This window comes from Gorilla gorilla, chromosome 1 (genome assembly GCF_029281585.2).
Source record: "Gorilla gorilla gorilla isolate KB3781 chromosome 1, NHGRI_mGorGor1-v2.1_pri, whole genome shotgun sequence".
Lineage (NCBI taxonomy): Eukaryota > Metazoa > Chordata > Mammalia > Primates > Hominidae > Gorilla > Gorilla gorilla.
The window spans coordinates 8866235-8881710 of record NC_073224.2 but is presented as its reverse complement, the minus strand read 5'-3'; the positions used below and the strand labels follow the sequence as shown (position 1 = coordinate 8881710).

Genomic DNA, 15476 nt, shown 5'->3' with positions numbered 1-15476 from the left:
TTCGCTGTTCATTCTGTACTTCCTCACCTTTTTATCTGGTCCTGTTTATTTCTTCTCTTGAGATTACCTCTCCGTGCACCTCAGGTATGAGTAGAATGGAGGGAACACACCATCTCAGAGCTGGGTTACAATGTTCTCTTGTCTAGTGTTATCTGCTATATCAACATTTCCTCCAGACCATGGCTGAAGATGAACAAGGCAGCTCAGCAGATTGAAGGTGCCTGGGGCCAGCACTCATTCGCCCTATCTGAGAAATGCAGGGACCTCCCTGACCCTGTTGTCCGCCCGTTAGCGTGATGAGCAGCTGTGGATTTCATCTGTGTTTCTTGGGCAGGGGGGCATGTAGGTATAGAAGTGGATACTACCAATTGGATTGGCTGATTTAATACCTCATGAATATCAGTACCTTCATGAGTATTTTGTGTCTCCTCTGGTCTTGTGAATATTTGGTGGTTATGAGTGCTTTCATTCCTTCCTGTGTTTACCATACAGATGCCCTGTTTACTTTCTCTGTGTCTAACTTCTCACGCTGTTTGCTCTGCACTTATTTTCATCTCTTTTATTTGTATCTTTGATTTTCTGTAATAGAATTGGATATTCTTAAATATTCACGCATTACACCTTTCCACAGTAAAAGTAACCTTCATTCCTCTGACTCTCAAAGAAATAGCCTGTCATTGATCACATTCTTCTTTGTAGCAAAGTTTTTTTGAGAGAAGAGGAATGTTAGGGCAGGGTTTATAGACATAGCGTATAATTCATTACCTGCTAGAGTATCAGCTCTTGTATTTTTATTAGCTACTTTTAGAATATATAGTCCTCAGGGCATGTTGTGTCTCATCTGTCTCTCTCTTGCCTCATTGTATTTAGTATGTGGATCTTGTTTGTTGTAGACACTCAAAATTGATTACCCTGAAGGCTGGTGAAGTTTAGTTAAAGCACTCAACCTCTGAGGTCAGAGTTCAGTCTCATGTGGAGACTTATTTGCTTTGTTTCACGTCCTCATAGTAACCTTGAATGCTGGCCAAGTGGCTTTTGGTTACAAAGAGCACTGGGTAAGACAAAGAATTAGCACTTGTATTGCATAAGCAGTTTAAAACCAGTGTTCCTCTGAATGTGGGGCAGGAGCATCGTGTTCCCATTCAAAGGGCAACATTATATCATAATTTTTCAAGATAAGAAAAAGTAGACAATGAGGATGGCAGAAGAAAATATATGTGAATTTGCCTGTAACTGTACTTTTTTTTTTATTTTTAAGAGGCAAGGTCTTGCTGTGTTTCCCAGGCTGGAGTGAAGGGATGGTCATAGCTCACTGCTGCCTTGAACTGCTGGGCTCAAGCAGTCCTCCCGCCACAGCTTCCCGAGTAGCTAGGACCACAGGCACACACCGCCATGCTCACCTTATATTTTAGAGTGTCTGTAGAGATGGGGTCTCGCTTTAAGACCCAGGCTGGTCTTAAATCCCTGGTCTCAAGCGATCCTCGCAGAGTGCTGAGCCACCATGCCCAGCCACGTACGTTGGCTTTCTTGTATAGGTATAAGAATTCAGTGATGTATCTATGTTAGAAGAATCCGAAATTGCTAAGAAATATGAAATTTCAAATTCACTTATGTAAGTCAACATTTTAAGAATTAATTTTCTTTAAGTGAAATAAACCAGGGGCAAGAGTTTCAAAAAATGCTTTCAGATGTCCACATAAAGTGGGAAGAATGGCGGTGCAGTCAAGAATAAAGAGGGAGCACAAATGAAAAGTGGTGTCGAGATAGACTGAAGAAACCTGGTCTTTCATTGTGATGAAAAAAATCCCAGCGTAGGTATCAGTCTTATTGATACTTTGTACTCTAGTAGAAGATTAAGGTATAGGATTCTTTTAGCTAGATTGTGGATGATCTGCATGATGAGATTGATTTGAAGACAGTGTATGAAACCAAGTCGAATGGAGATGAAGTGTGTAGTGGAACTCATCTCAGTAGACCTTCCCGGCAGCCCTGCAGCCCTCCACAGTTGCCAGGACAGTTACTGTTCAGTTTCCCACACTGGCTATTTTAAACCTTCTATATGCTCCCCAACTCCTTGCTCCCAACATACCACTCCCTCCCCGCCTCCAGTATATGGGTCTCCTATGAGTCCGTTTCTGCTGTTTTTTTCCCCCAGTTTTCTTTTTTAAATCAAGATGTGATCTCTTGTATGCCTGGTTGTTTTGGATTATATACTGAATATTACATATGAAAAGTTGTGGAAATAGTTTCAGCCTTTGCTGGGTTTTTCTTGCAGAAAGGATTGACTTTAGTTTCTGGCAGGCAACAGGTTAGAACACACCACCTTAATTCAACCAGAGATGAGATGATTGATTCTGCTGGGCCTTAGTCCCTGTGAGCACTGATCTATTTCAGGCTTGCCTTTTCTTCTGGGGAGTATCACTTTTAGGTCCCACCGCAAGGCCTGTGGTCCCCTCTTCTTGGAAGAGCTCGAACTCTGGTTTTTCGTCCAGCTCTGTGAGCCTACTCAACACTCTGCTCAGCTTTTCCGGCTTCCAAACTGAAGCTTTCTGCCAGCTTTTCTAGTGATCAGCAGGAGGGTTTTGTCTGAAGTGAGCCAGTCTGCCCTTGCCAGAAGTACAAGCTTTCTAATGTTTGTTTTTGCACATGTTTAAAATGACGGAGCCAGGTGCTGGCTCACATCTGTAATCCCAGCACTTTGGGAGGCCGAGGCGGGCAAATCACTTGAGGTCAGGAGTTCGAGATCAGCCTGTCCAACATGGCGAAACCCTGCCTCTACTAAAAATACAAAAATTAGCCAGGCGTGGTGGTGCATGCCTGTAATCCCAGCTACTCAGGTGGCTGAGGCGGCAGAATCACTTGAATCGGGAGGCAGAGGTTGCAGTGAGCCAAGATCACACCACTGCATTCCAGCCTGGGCAACAGAGACTCTGTCTCAAAAAAAAAAAAAAATATATATATATATATATATGTACACACACACACACACACACATATATGTATACAGCATAAGTGCATATGATTTATGAACAGATATACCTACAGTGGGTATACTCACGATCAGTTTCTTTGCCTACGCTGGGCGTGGTGGCATACATCTGTAATCCTGGCACTTTGGGAGGCTGAGGTGGCAGGATCACTTGAGGCCAAGAGTTTGAGACCAGCCTGGGCAACATAGTGAGACTCTGTTTCTACAAAAAATTAAAAAATTAGCTGGATGTGATGGCACGCACCTGTAGTCCCAGCTATTTGGGAGGCTAAGGTGGGAGGATTGCTTGAGCCCAGGAGTTCAAGGCTGCAATGAGCTATGACCTTGCCACTGCACTCCAGCCTGGGGGACAAAGTGAGACCATGTCTTGGGGGAGAGGGGGAGATATATGTGTGTGTGTGTGTGTGTGTGTGTATTTGTGTATATATATTACTGATAGTATGCTTATAAGCAAAGATATATGGTATATCTTTGATATGTATCTGTATTATATAGTATATATAATATATACCTTTTATTATATCTGATATATATTATATATAAAGCTATATATCTTTGATATATTTCTATATATAAGATACATATACAAGCTCTATCTTATGTATCTCATCTATATCAACTTTATATGAGATAAGTAAGATACATAGATATATAAAAGATATATATCAAAGATATATCAAATATATAACATATCTTTTATATATATCTATATATGATATATATGCAAGCTATATCTTATGTATCTCATATATATCTTAGCTATATCTGAGATATATAAATAATATATAAATATATAAATATAAGTACACCACCAAAGTTTGGAGACTCTTGCATGTTAGTCCCTCTTTTTTAACGTGATGTTGGTTCAGTAAGTATCTGTGGCCTGCCTGGTAAAAATTTTTCTAAATGCACAAAGATGAATGTCAGATATCTTATGATAATTTCTAATGGGGCGGTTATATAGCCCAACATATAAACCTGAAGAAATGAACTCATAACATTAAAGGAATGCAGCAAATAAAGAGTCTTATTGGTGGGCTTTATTTATTTGCTGTGTAACCTATTTTTCTACATTGTACATATTTGGAAAACATCTCAAGATATTGGAAACTGTTCATTTTGTGGCCTCCTTAAAGTAGCAATTTGGCATTTACAACATATACACCTGAAAACAGCTGGTTTTTAAAAGTAATTTAAAAATGATTATAGTGGTTAAGGATACAGGCTCTGGAATCAGATTCTAAATTGAATCCTGACTTTGCCACATAATAGCAGCGTGACTGAGGCCTATGCGTTTAATCTTTCTATTGCTGTTTACTTCTGTAAAAAATGGAAATAATTTTAGAACTACTTTATAGGACTTATAAGGATTAAATTATGTATATGTAATAAACTTAAAACACTGATGCTTAGTAAATCTTCAATAACTGTTAAAGAGATGGAGTCTTGCTATGTTGCGCAGGCCGGTCTGGAACTCCCAGGCTGAAGCAAGCTTCTCACCTCAGCCTCTTGAGTAGCTGACACTACAGGCACACCACTGTGCCCGACTAGTCTCAGCATTTTATTCAGATAATGCAAGCTATTTTGTCAGACATCTTAAAAGAAGGTTCTAATAAATTATTTGCTTTTGCCATTGTATTTACAAGAATTGACATTTTAAAACAATGTATAGTTTTATGTGTCTATTTAATGAGTAAAGTATAAGACAGTTTCCATGAGGATATATAGTTGATACAGGCAGTAAACACGATTTTTGTTTTAAAAGAGGTGGCTATAATCTGAACCAAAGTATTTTCAAGTCTTAGATTCTGTTGGTTGTGGCTTAAAAGTATGATTGCAGTACATTTTTACAACAAAGAGGTACTTAAAACCAAATAAGTACAATTTGGATGTGTTTACTTCTCTTTTGTGTATTTAAGTAAAACTTGTGTATATCTGTGCATAAGAGAAGGAAAAGAGAAGAGAGATGACTCTTTATCTTCGTACTGCTTGGGTATACCCACAATGAGGCTTTTGACCTGTCATTTCCATTTATGTAATGGATTTTGAACTCAAAAGCCCTGTAAATACGTAAGCGATCTTGAACCAAGCCCCATTGTGAAAGGCAGGATTGAGGAATATGAAACAAATTATGCTTCCTTTCATTCACTTTATCTGCCCCAAGGTTTTTTTCGGAATATGAGTCACATAGTTTCAGTTAATTTCTTCATATTTTTAACAGTGCTTTCTCTTCATAACCGAAAATCTGTATTTGATGTTTTTTTCCCTTAGAATCATTATCTTCACATTTATTCTTGTTTTTCCTTTTGTGTCTTGTAACTTTGTCACATTTTTATCCTTCTTGCCCACCTTATAGCATAAACTTTCTCTTCTGTGGCCTTTCTTTTTGCTAAATGAAGAACTAAATCTTTATGAAATTATATTTTTTTATTAAAGAAATGTTAAAACAGTATGATTTACTTTTGTACTGTACTATTATGTAGAAATTTAAGTATTTAGAATGATTACTGAAAGGCCGTTTTACTAGTTTTAATGACAATACTATTTAACTTTTATGAAGTGCCAGGGGTATTTTGAATATGGGGAAGTACAAAAAAAAAGGAACAGCATGATCTAGTGATTTACATTGTGAATGTGGGAAATAAGGAGGTAAAAATTAATTTTAAATAGTATCTGTTTCCTTCCACAAGTATTTGCATTTGTTTAATTACAGTAATAATAATATCTATATCCAGGAAATACCTATAGCATAACTTGTATTAGCAAGGAAGAATCCAGAATGGAGTGATTCACCATGAGCCATATTTGGCTACTGTGACACTGTCAAGGCAATGTCATAGACAGCAGCATCATCCAATAGAAATATGTGAGACATATATGTAATTTTGTGGTCTAGTAACCACATTAAAAATTTTCAAAGGGATAAATTAATTTTAGTAATAGTTTATTCAATATATCTAAAGTATTATTTCAACATACAATCAATATGTAGAATTAATAAATTCTTTTATATTGATTTTATTCATACTAAATCATTGAAATATGGTATGTATTTTATAAATGTAGCACATCTTAATTTGGACACAATTTTCATTGGAAATGCTTGAACTATATTTCAATTTCATAAAATGTACAGGTGAAAAACATTCACATACCGAAGTTATTCCAAACATACTTAAGTTTTTCAGTAACTGAATTGATGTCCATTTAAAAATTTAAATTTATTAAAATTTATAAAAATGAAAAATTGAGTCCCTCAGTGTGTGTTCATATTTCAGGTACTCAATAGCCCTGTGTGGTTAGTGGCTACCATTTTGAATAGCATAGGTATAGAATAGAGCTCACAGTTGAAGATGTCAGCTAAGAAACCCTGAATCATTATTATTATTGTTTTATTTTATTTTATTATTATTATACTTTAAGTTCTAGGGTACATGTGCACAATGTGCAGGTTAGTTACATATGTATACATGTGCCATGTTGGTGTGCTGCACCCATTAACTCGTCATCTAGCATTAGGTATATCTCCTAATGCTATCCCTCCCCCTCCCCCCACCCCACCACAGTCCCCGATGTGTGATGTTCCCCTTCCTGTGTCCATGTGTTCTCATTGTTCAGTTCCCACCTATGAGTGAGAACATGCGGTGTTTGGTTTTTTGTCCTTGAGATAGTTTGCTGAGAATGATGGTTTCCAGCTTCATCCATGTCCCTACAAAGGACATGAACTCATCATTTTTTATGGCTGCATAGTATTCCATGGTGTATATGTGCCATATTTTCTTAATCCAGTCTATCATTGTTGGACATTTGGGTTAGTTCCAAGTCTTTGCTGTTGTGAATAGTGCCACAATAAACATACGTATGCATGTGTCTTTATAGCAGCATGATTTATAATCCTTTGGGTGTATACCCAGTAATGGGATGACTGGGTCAAATGATATTTCTAGTTCTAGATCCCTGAGGAATTGCCACACTGTCTTCCACAATGGTTGAACTAGTTTACAGTCCCACCAACAGTGTAAAAGTGTTCCTGTTTCTCCACATCCTCTCCAGCACCTGTTGTTTCCTGACTTTTTAATGATTGCCATTCTAACTGGTGTGAGGTGGTATCTCATTGGGGTTTTGATTTGCATTTCTCTGATGGCCAGTGATGATGAGCATTTTTTCATGTGTGTTTTGGCTGCATAAATGTCTTCTTTTGAGAAGTGTCTGTTTATATCCTTCACCCACTTTTTGATGGGGTTGTTTGTTTTTTTCTTGTAAATTTGTTTGAGTTCTTTGTAGATTCTGGACATTAGCCCTTTGTCAGATGAGTAGGTTGCAAAAATTTTCTCCCATTCTGTAGGTTGCCTGTTCACTCTGATGGTAGTTTCTTTTGCTGTGCAGAAGAGCCCGCATTGCCAAGTCAATCCTAAGCCAAAAGAACAAAGCTGGAGGCATCACGCTACCTGACTTCAAACTGTACTACAAGGCTACAGTAACCAAAACAGCATGGTACTGGTACGAAAACAGACATATAGACCAATGGAACAGAACAGAGCCCTCAGAAATAATGCCGCATATCTACAACTATCTGATCAAAGCCAAAATTTACAAATGGGATCTAATTATTATTATTATTTTGAGAGACAGTCTTACTCTGTTGCCCAGGTTAGAGTGCAGTGGTGAGATCATAGCTTGCTGCATCCCAGGCTCAAGTGATCTTCCCACTTCAGCCAGGTAGCAGGGACTTTAGGCATGCATCGCCACACCTGGCTCATTTTTATTTTTAGTGGAGAGGTGGGGGTCTCACTGTGTTGCCCAGGCTGGTCTTGAACAACTGAGCTCAAACAATCCACCCGCCTCCACCTCCCAAAGTGCTGAATTACAGATGAGCCACCATGCCTGGCCTAGCAAACGTTAGTACATTGAAATGATGAGAATGACATTTTAAGTGAAGTTTATATGTAAATTCCAAATGATCTGCATTATTTTCAGAAAACAGTTTGGAGATCATTGCTACCTTCTGTGGTCCTCACTTGGGGGTCCTCAGGCTGAGATACTATTAATTCCTAGAAACTGCCTTATGGCATATTGCTGTGCTCAACACTCATCAGTGGGATATGAAATCAACCTAGTGGATCTCGATCAGCATTTTTAAAATATATGAAATTGTATTGAATGGAACAAAAACATATCAGAGTGATTCACCTGTGTTAAGTTTTAGCTGCATAAATGTATGTATTTTGTGTGTTTAGGAGCTCAATGAAAAATGAATTTTTTATTGTGTGTCACAGTTTTTGACTGTCATCCCTCTGAGGCATACTTTTGATTGTTGGTATACTGAATATTCCCTAAGGGTATATTTGTTTAAACAAAGAGTGTTAATCAGAGAAGAAAACTATAGATTTTTAGCAATGAGATATAAGTGGTATTGGAACATATCTAATGAGTAAAGTGGTAAAAATAAACATAAAGTGGTATGGAATGTCCATGATAAACAGAATAATATGGATGTGGTCACTTTCTTTTCTGAGACAGCGTCTTGCTCTGTCACCCAGGCTGGAGTGCAGTGGCGAGATCTTGGCTCATTGCAACCTCTGCCTCCCAGGTTCAAGCTATTCTCCTGCCTCAGCCTCCCAATTACCCAGGATTACAGGCGCCCACCACCATGCCCAGCTAATTTTTGTATTTTTTTAGTAGACATGAGGCTTCACGGTGTTGGCCAGGCTCGTCTTGAACTTCTGACCTCAAGTGATACGCTTGCCTCGGTCTCCCAAAGCACCAGGATTATAGGCATGAACCATCACACCTGGCCTTGGATGTGGTCACTTTCTTCCTCAGTTCTGAATTGGCTCGGAATAGACAAATTTGAACTTGGTGTTAATAAACTGCATTATTAGTTTGGTGACTATTCCTTTAAATGTTGATTTGACTATAAATCAAATTTAAATTTGGGCTTGAATCTTTATTCTTCAGAAGGATCTTGGCTTCAAAAGTAAAAGTACAGTATTTATCTGATTTGTATGAAATACAGAAAAATGGCACCCATAGTCTTCTTAAAGCATTTCAATGAGATAATATTACGTATTTCACTATGTATTCCCATAAACTATTTTTAAAAATTTTAGTAACACCTAATGTTTAATCTCATTGGACATCCATTAAGATGCATAAAAAATGAAGTCAAATCCTATCCAGAATTGAGATATGCTTTTGGTAAAATGGAGATTTTTTTTTCTTTTTTTTTTTTTTTGAGACAGAGTCTTGCTTTGTCGCCCAGGCTGGAGTGCAGTGGCGCGATCTCGGCTCACTGCAAGCTCCACCTCCCAGGCTCACGCTATTCTCCTGCCTCAGCCTCCCGAGTAGCTGGGACCACAGGCACCCGCCACCACGCCCGGCTAATTTTTTTTGTTTTTATGTTTTTGGTAGAGACGGGGTTTCACCGTGTTAGCCAGGATGGTCTCGATCTCCTGACCTCGTGATCAGCCCGCCTCGGCCTCCCAAAGTGCTGGGATTACAGGCATGAGCCACCGCGCCCAGCCAGGGATTTTTTTTTCTTAGCCTGTTACTTTAAATTATTCGTTTATTTAATGTTTCTTCCTTAAAGTTTTGGGGTTCTCATGTTTTGTATAAGCCTCGCTTTAATATGTTTGTTTGAAATTCTTAAGCTGTAGACAGTCAATGCATCAAATGATTTTTATACAGTGTACACGTTTGGAATGCTTTTTTGCCACAAGAGTCTGGAATCTTGGGCAGCACTCGCTGTGGTGCTTTTAAAAGACGAAATATGCCACAATCAGTGCTGTAGCAGTGATTGTAGCATGTCACTGTTTCTTTTGTGAGAATTTGTATAGACATAGGGATTACTACAAAATAGCTTTACTGTTTAGATACAGCAAATAAGTTTGAATGCAGTCTCAACTAATAACCCGCAGGTACCACGAACTACAGGTACCACGAACTATTAGCACATATTTTAAAATACTGTGTATTAACTGGGCATCTTTCTCCTTGTGAATTTTCTCTTGCCCAGGTGCTTTGTAGTGAGATACTAGGTATACCAGAAGATCAGCCTGTTGAAATGCTATTCCTGTAGCATTAAGGGAGAAGAAAGAGGAAGAAGAAGAGACAAAAATAAACATTTAATTTATAACTGTTTCCAAAAGCAGTAAGACTATACTGATTAGAAATCCCATTAGGAAGTTTATCCTATTGCTTAAATTAAGGCATTTGTATTGAAATGTGTTAGGGATGCAGACGGAAGAGGTCCCTTTGCCTCTCAGAGTAGGGGCAGGGATGCAGATGGGAGTCTGTGTGTCTGACTTTCTCCCTTTCAGAGAGAAACAGTAGAAAATTGTTTCCTTACTCTTTCATGAATCTAGTAAGTACAAGGCCCAGGGCTAAACATTGCAAAAAATGAAAATTATCTATGCCTGGGTTATCAGTATTCAAATGGCTTAAATCTAGTATGACATATATGCAGAAATACAGAGTGCAGAGCCATATTTGGGAAGGACTGTGAATGACAACAGTGCTGTTGTACATTATGTGTGGGTCTTTGTGATGGAGAAATCAGGGAAGGCAAACTAGGGTAAGTGACTTTTGAGCCAGACCTTGATGCGTTGTTAGGAATCTATTTTTTCCCTTCCCTTCCCTCCCCTCCCCTCCCCTCCCCTCCTCTCCCCTTCCCCTCCTTTCCTTTCCTTTTCTCTTTTCTTTTCTTTTCCTTTCCTTTCATTTCCTTTCCTTTCCCTTTCTCTCTCTTTCCTTCCTTTCCTTTCCTTTTTTCTTTTCTTTTCTTTCTTCCTTTCTTCCTTTCTTTTCTTCTTTTCTTTTCTTTTCTTTCACAAAGTCTCATTCTGTCACCCAGGCTGGCATGCAATGGTGCAGTCTCAGCTCACTGCAACCTCCACCCCTCAGGTTCAAGCGATTCTTCTGATTCAGCCTCCCTAGTAGCTGGGACTACAGGCATGCGCCACCATGCCTGGCTAATTTTTGTATTTTTAGTAGAAATGGAGTTTCACCATGTTGGCCAGGCTGGTCTCAAACTCCTGACCCTCAAGTGATCCACCTGCCTCGCATCTCAAAAGTGCTGGGATTACAGGCATGAGCCACTGTGCCTGGCCAGGTATCCTATTTCTTAAACTACAGCATATTCACACCTTGGAAAGGGCATGAAAGTCAATATTAAAAATATTTTATAAAATTATCTTATGAGTTAAATTATGTCATCACAAGAGTTGCAGGCAAAATGTCTTGAGGCCCAAAGAAAGGGGTATGTACTTTACTGGTAATAGCGACTTTACTTAAATAGTATATCCTCCCTGCACCCACCTGCTTAAGAAAGTTTCCAACAGAAGTTGAGCTATATAGGAAATGATGTACTGTGTGGATCCAGTACTTCCCAGGGAAAGAGAGAAGCACTTCCAGGAACTTGAACTTATTGGTCATTAGATTTGTATCCTCTGCTGTAGGGTGGATCCCTAATTGGGGCATACCATAGCTGGAATGAAATATTCTTGAAGTTATTCTCTCCCTATTGTCCATAGAGTGGAACGATTAAGAGTATGGCATCAGGATTATAACTGGTCTAAATTCCATTTCTAAACTTACTAGCTGAGGGACTTGATGAGATATGAGTCTTGGCTTCTTATCAGTAAAATGGCACTAAGATTACCTGTCTGCTAGGGTAATTGCAGGAATTGAATAGGAGTGTTAGTCTAAACAGTTTAAGTCAGGGTTTGGCACATGACACTCAACAAAGCTGTAAATATGATCTGTAACTTAATACTTACCAAAGAGTCTTTCGATTTTTTGGTTTTTAGTTTTTCTTAAAGAGACAGGGTCTCGCTATGTTACGCAGGCTGATCTTGAACTCCTGGCCTCAGGCAGTCCTCTGGCCTCAGTCTCCCAGAGTGCTGGAGTAACAGACATGAGCCACCAAGCCCAGCCACAGCAAGAGGTCTTAATGACTAATTTCTAAGTTTCTTAGTCATCTGAAACAGAGTGCTGAGAATGGATATTAAACACTCCAGGAACTGAATGAGATATCGCTATCATAAATTCATACTTCAGCCTTCTCAAATGATGCTGCTTAGCATCAGTCTGTCGTTAGGAACCTGATCATTTGTGGGATGTCTGGAAAAGCTGTTACAGAACCTACAGTAAGGCTAAGTACTCAGTTGAGTAAACTTATCAGTGCTTTGTATCAACCTGTGAGATTTGGGAAGTAATAACTTTTATTGAGCGTTTACTGTGGGCCAAATACTCGACTAACTGCTTTACCAGCGGTGTTGTCTAAGCTTCAAAAATGACCCCTTGAGGTAGGTATTACAGTTCTTCAGTTTTACAGATGAGAAAACTGAGGCTTGTGGATGCTAAGTAACTTTAGTAAAGTTGCAAAAACAGCTTGTTAAATGGCAGAGCCAAACTTGAACCTAGGTCTGCCTGCACTCTTACCCATGATGCTGTACCACCTGGGATCCAATGTCAGGAGGAACTAGTTTCAGATCCAGTTCCATTTCTTTCCAGGAATATGATCTTAAGTTATTTTGCCTCTCTCAGTTTCAGATTTTTCGTCTAAAACCCTGTGAATACCCACGATGTAGGCTTGCTTTGAGTACTAGAAATAAGGTAGAAGGTATGAGGTTCCTGGCACAGCTTCTGTTTTGTTTTGTCTTTTGAGACAGGGTCTGACTCTGTCATCCAGGCTGGAGTGCAGCGACACGATCATGGCTCACTTGGTTGGCTCACTGCACCCTCCACCTCCTGAGCTCAATCAATCCTGCCACCTCAGCCCCCTGAGTAGCTGGGACTATGGGTGCGATTACCACATCCGGCTAATTTATAAAAATTTATATATAGAGAGACAGGGTCTCACTGTGTTGCCCAGGCTGGTCCCAAACTTCTGGACTCAAATTATCCTCCAACCCTGGCCTCCCAAAGTGTTGGAATTATAGGTGTGAGCCACTGTACCTGGTCCCTGGCGCAGTTTCTGTTGCATGATAGAGCCTTAGCAAGAGGTGACTGTTACTGTTTTGGGCTCTCTATATGATGCTTCCTAGTTCCACCATCCCCCTTGGCATGTGACCTCCATGTCTCTTGAAGGTGAAAGTAAAACCTTATGCTTTCAGTTGCAAATACGTGTTAGAATACCTCTTAATTACATAAATGGGAAAACAGCTGAGGATGTTACCAGTTTCACAGATCAGTAGAGATAGGTAGTATATATTTTAAGGAAAATAATACCAGCCAGATTTAGATATTTTAGTATTTGTCAAACAATACTTTTATCTTTAAATAAAATATTCCAGTTGCAAAATATGCTGAAAATATGTGATGGTGTAGCAGGACGAGCCACAGACAAAACTCCTCATTAAAGAAGGAAGAGGCTTTATTCGGCCGGGAGCCTCGGCAGACTTGCATCTTAAGAGCCAAGCTCCCTGAAAAAGAAATTCTTGGCCCTTTTAAGGGCTTACAACTCTTAAGGGGTCCACGTGAAAGGGTTGTGATAGATCGAGCAAGCGTGGGGAATGTGACTGGGGGCTACATGCATCAGCTGACAGAACAGAAAGTTTTGCAGGGCTTCCTCATACGATGTCTGGAATTTACAGATAACACAAGTACTTTAGGTCAGGGGTTAATATTATTATTATTTTTTTAACCACCAGGGCCGGGTGGTGGTGCCAGGGTCATCTGGCTATTTATCTTACTTCTGTTTCTTTCCAACTTTTTGCTTTCTCCCTTTTCGCCTGTCTTATAAACTAGGCAAAAGTGGGAGAGAGGAGGGCAGCAGGAGAAGTGGTGGTCTCCTTCCTTAATGGTATAGGGTGAATATTTTATCTTGTACTTTTCATGGTTTTAGAGACTGTACTTTACAATGTAGTTTCTAAAGATTAAGCATTTCTACTCATTAAGTTGAAGAATCTTTAGAAGTCCTCTCGCTGAGGTTTTTTTCCAGAATTACTGGATTATTTCTTTCATACCTATCATTTTTCTTAAAATGTAATACACTTGTAGATAATAAGAGGAAATAAAAGATGACTGATAAAGGGCTTGCAGTCTGTTTTGTAAATTTTAAAAATATTAGTGGTATCCTTCAAGCAGATTTAGCATTTCTTCCAATTCTACACTAAGAGTAGCCTAGAGTTAACCATGGCCTTTTTTTTTTTTTTTTTTTTTTGTTTTAAGTGTTCAAAAGGATTTTGATGACAACTCTAAGGTACCTTCCAGGGCTTATTTTTAGGAAATAAAAGATAAAACGATAGTATAAATATATGCTACCTAAACTTCCCCTCACATACTTTTTTCTAGGTTATTTTTTTAAAAAATCTTCAAACGTTTTCATTTCCAAATATTGCTGCTGTTTAGCCGGAGAAGAACTTATACAACTAGCTTTCAGTTGTCTGCTGAGTGTCCAGGGATTAACATAAGAGACTAATTTCAGCACATAACCTATTTAACTAGTCATTTCATTCAGGCAGTGGTCCCAACCTGATGCACATTAGACTTACCTAGAGAACTTAAAAAATAGTGGTGCCTAGGTTCCATCCTCAGAGATTCTGATGTAATGGTCTAGAATAGAATTTGGGCAGCCTCTCAGGTGATCATCATGAGGAGACAGGCTTGACACCTGTAGTATTCCCGTGAGAACTAGCTGAGTTTGGGGTTGGGTTGCGTATGGTGAAAGGGAATAAACTTAAGTCATTTCCTTCTCTTCCCTGTTTACAATGAAACAACCTAAGAGAAGGGGAAAATCAAAGATCACTGAGAATCTGCAAAGGTTAGAAAATGAAGTAGCTTTTTTCTTTTTGTCATTGTAGACATGGAAGGTCTTTAATGTAACTTTAAATGGTTCACCAAAGGATGCTCTAATGGATGACAGCGATACTCCTACATATAATCTGCAAATAGAACCACAAGATGGATGTCATCCTGGTGACAGCGTGGAAAGGAGTGTGACCTGCCTGCCTTCTGCATCAGATGAAAATGAAAATCAGCTTGACGGGGAGGGGCATGAGCATCTGACCAGCAGTGACAGTGCAATGGGAAAGCCCCAAGTGTCTGAGCAGGACAGTCTCAATAATAATGAAAGCTGCACATTGAGCTGCGAGGTGGCTGCAGGTGAGAACTCGCAAAACACCCTTTGTGAAGCCTCCAGAGATGAACAGGCCTTCTTGGGAAAGGACAAAAAAATACCTGGAAAAAGAAGTCCAAGAAGCAAAAAAGGGACTGCTAAGAAGATACCACCAGGTATTTTTTAAAATAGTATTTATCCTCTTCTTTAATTAATTAAAAATAAACCTCCTTCCCCTCCCATACTGTGTTTACTGTCCCGCATCTTGCTTCTTTTCTTACGATATTCTGGAGCTAGTTCCGCCATAGCACAAGTAGATCCAACTGCATGATATTCCAGTGTGATACGTCTCCACGCTGTTCCACCGTGTGGGTGTAACACAATTTATTTAATCACTTCCTTATGGCCCTTCCCAGTCTTTTACTATCA

The 15476-nt window shown here is 39.2% G+C and overlaps 1 protein-coding gene across 5 annotated transcripts in view; it reads left to right on the top strand.

Annotated features, from left to right (window-relative positions):
- CNST (consortin, connexin sorting protein) overlaps positions 1-15476 on the top strand; it is a 114468-nt gene that overhangs the window by 16446 nt on the left and 82546 nt on the right. For 4 of the 5 annotated variants that reach the window (XM_019032513.4, XM_004028700.5, XM_063707086.1 and 1 more), the window contains exon 2: positions 14794-15223. The exons of the other annotated variant lie outside the window; for it this stretch is intronic. In XM_019032513.4, coding sequence (XP_018888058.4) covers positions 14845-15223 — 379 coding nt within the window. In that variant the 5' untranslated portion in view covers positions 14794-14844. The remainder of the gene's footprint in view (positions 1-14793; positions 15224-15476) is intronic. 5 annotated transcript variants of the gene reach the window in all.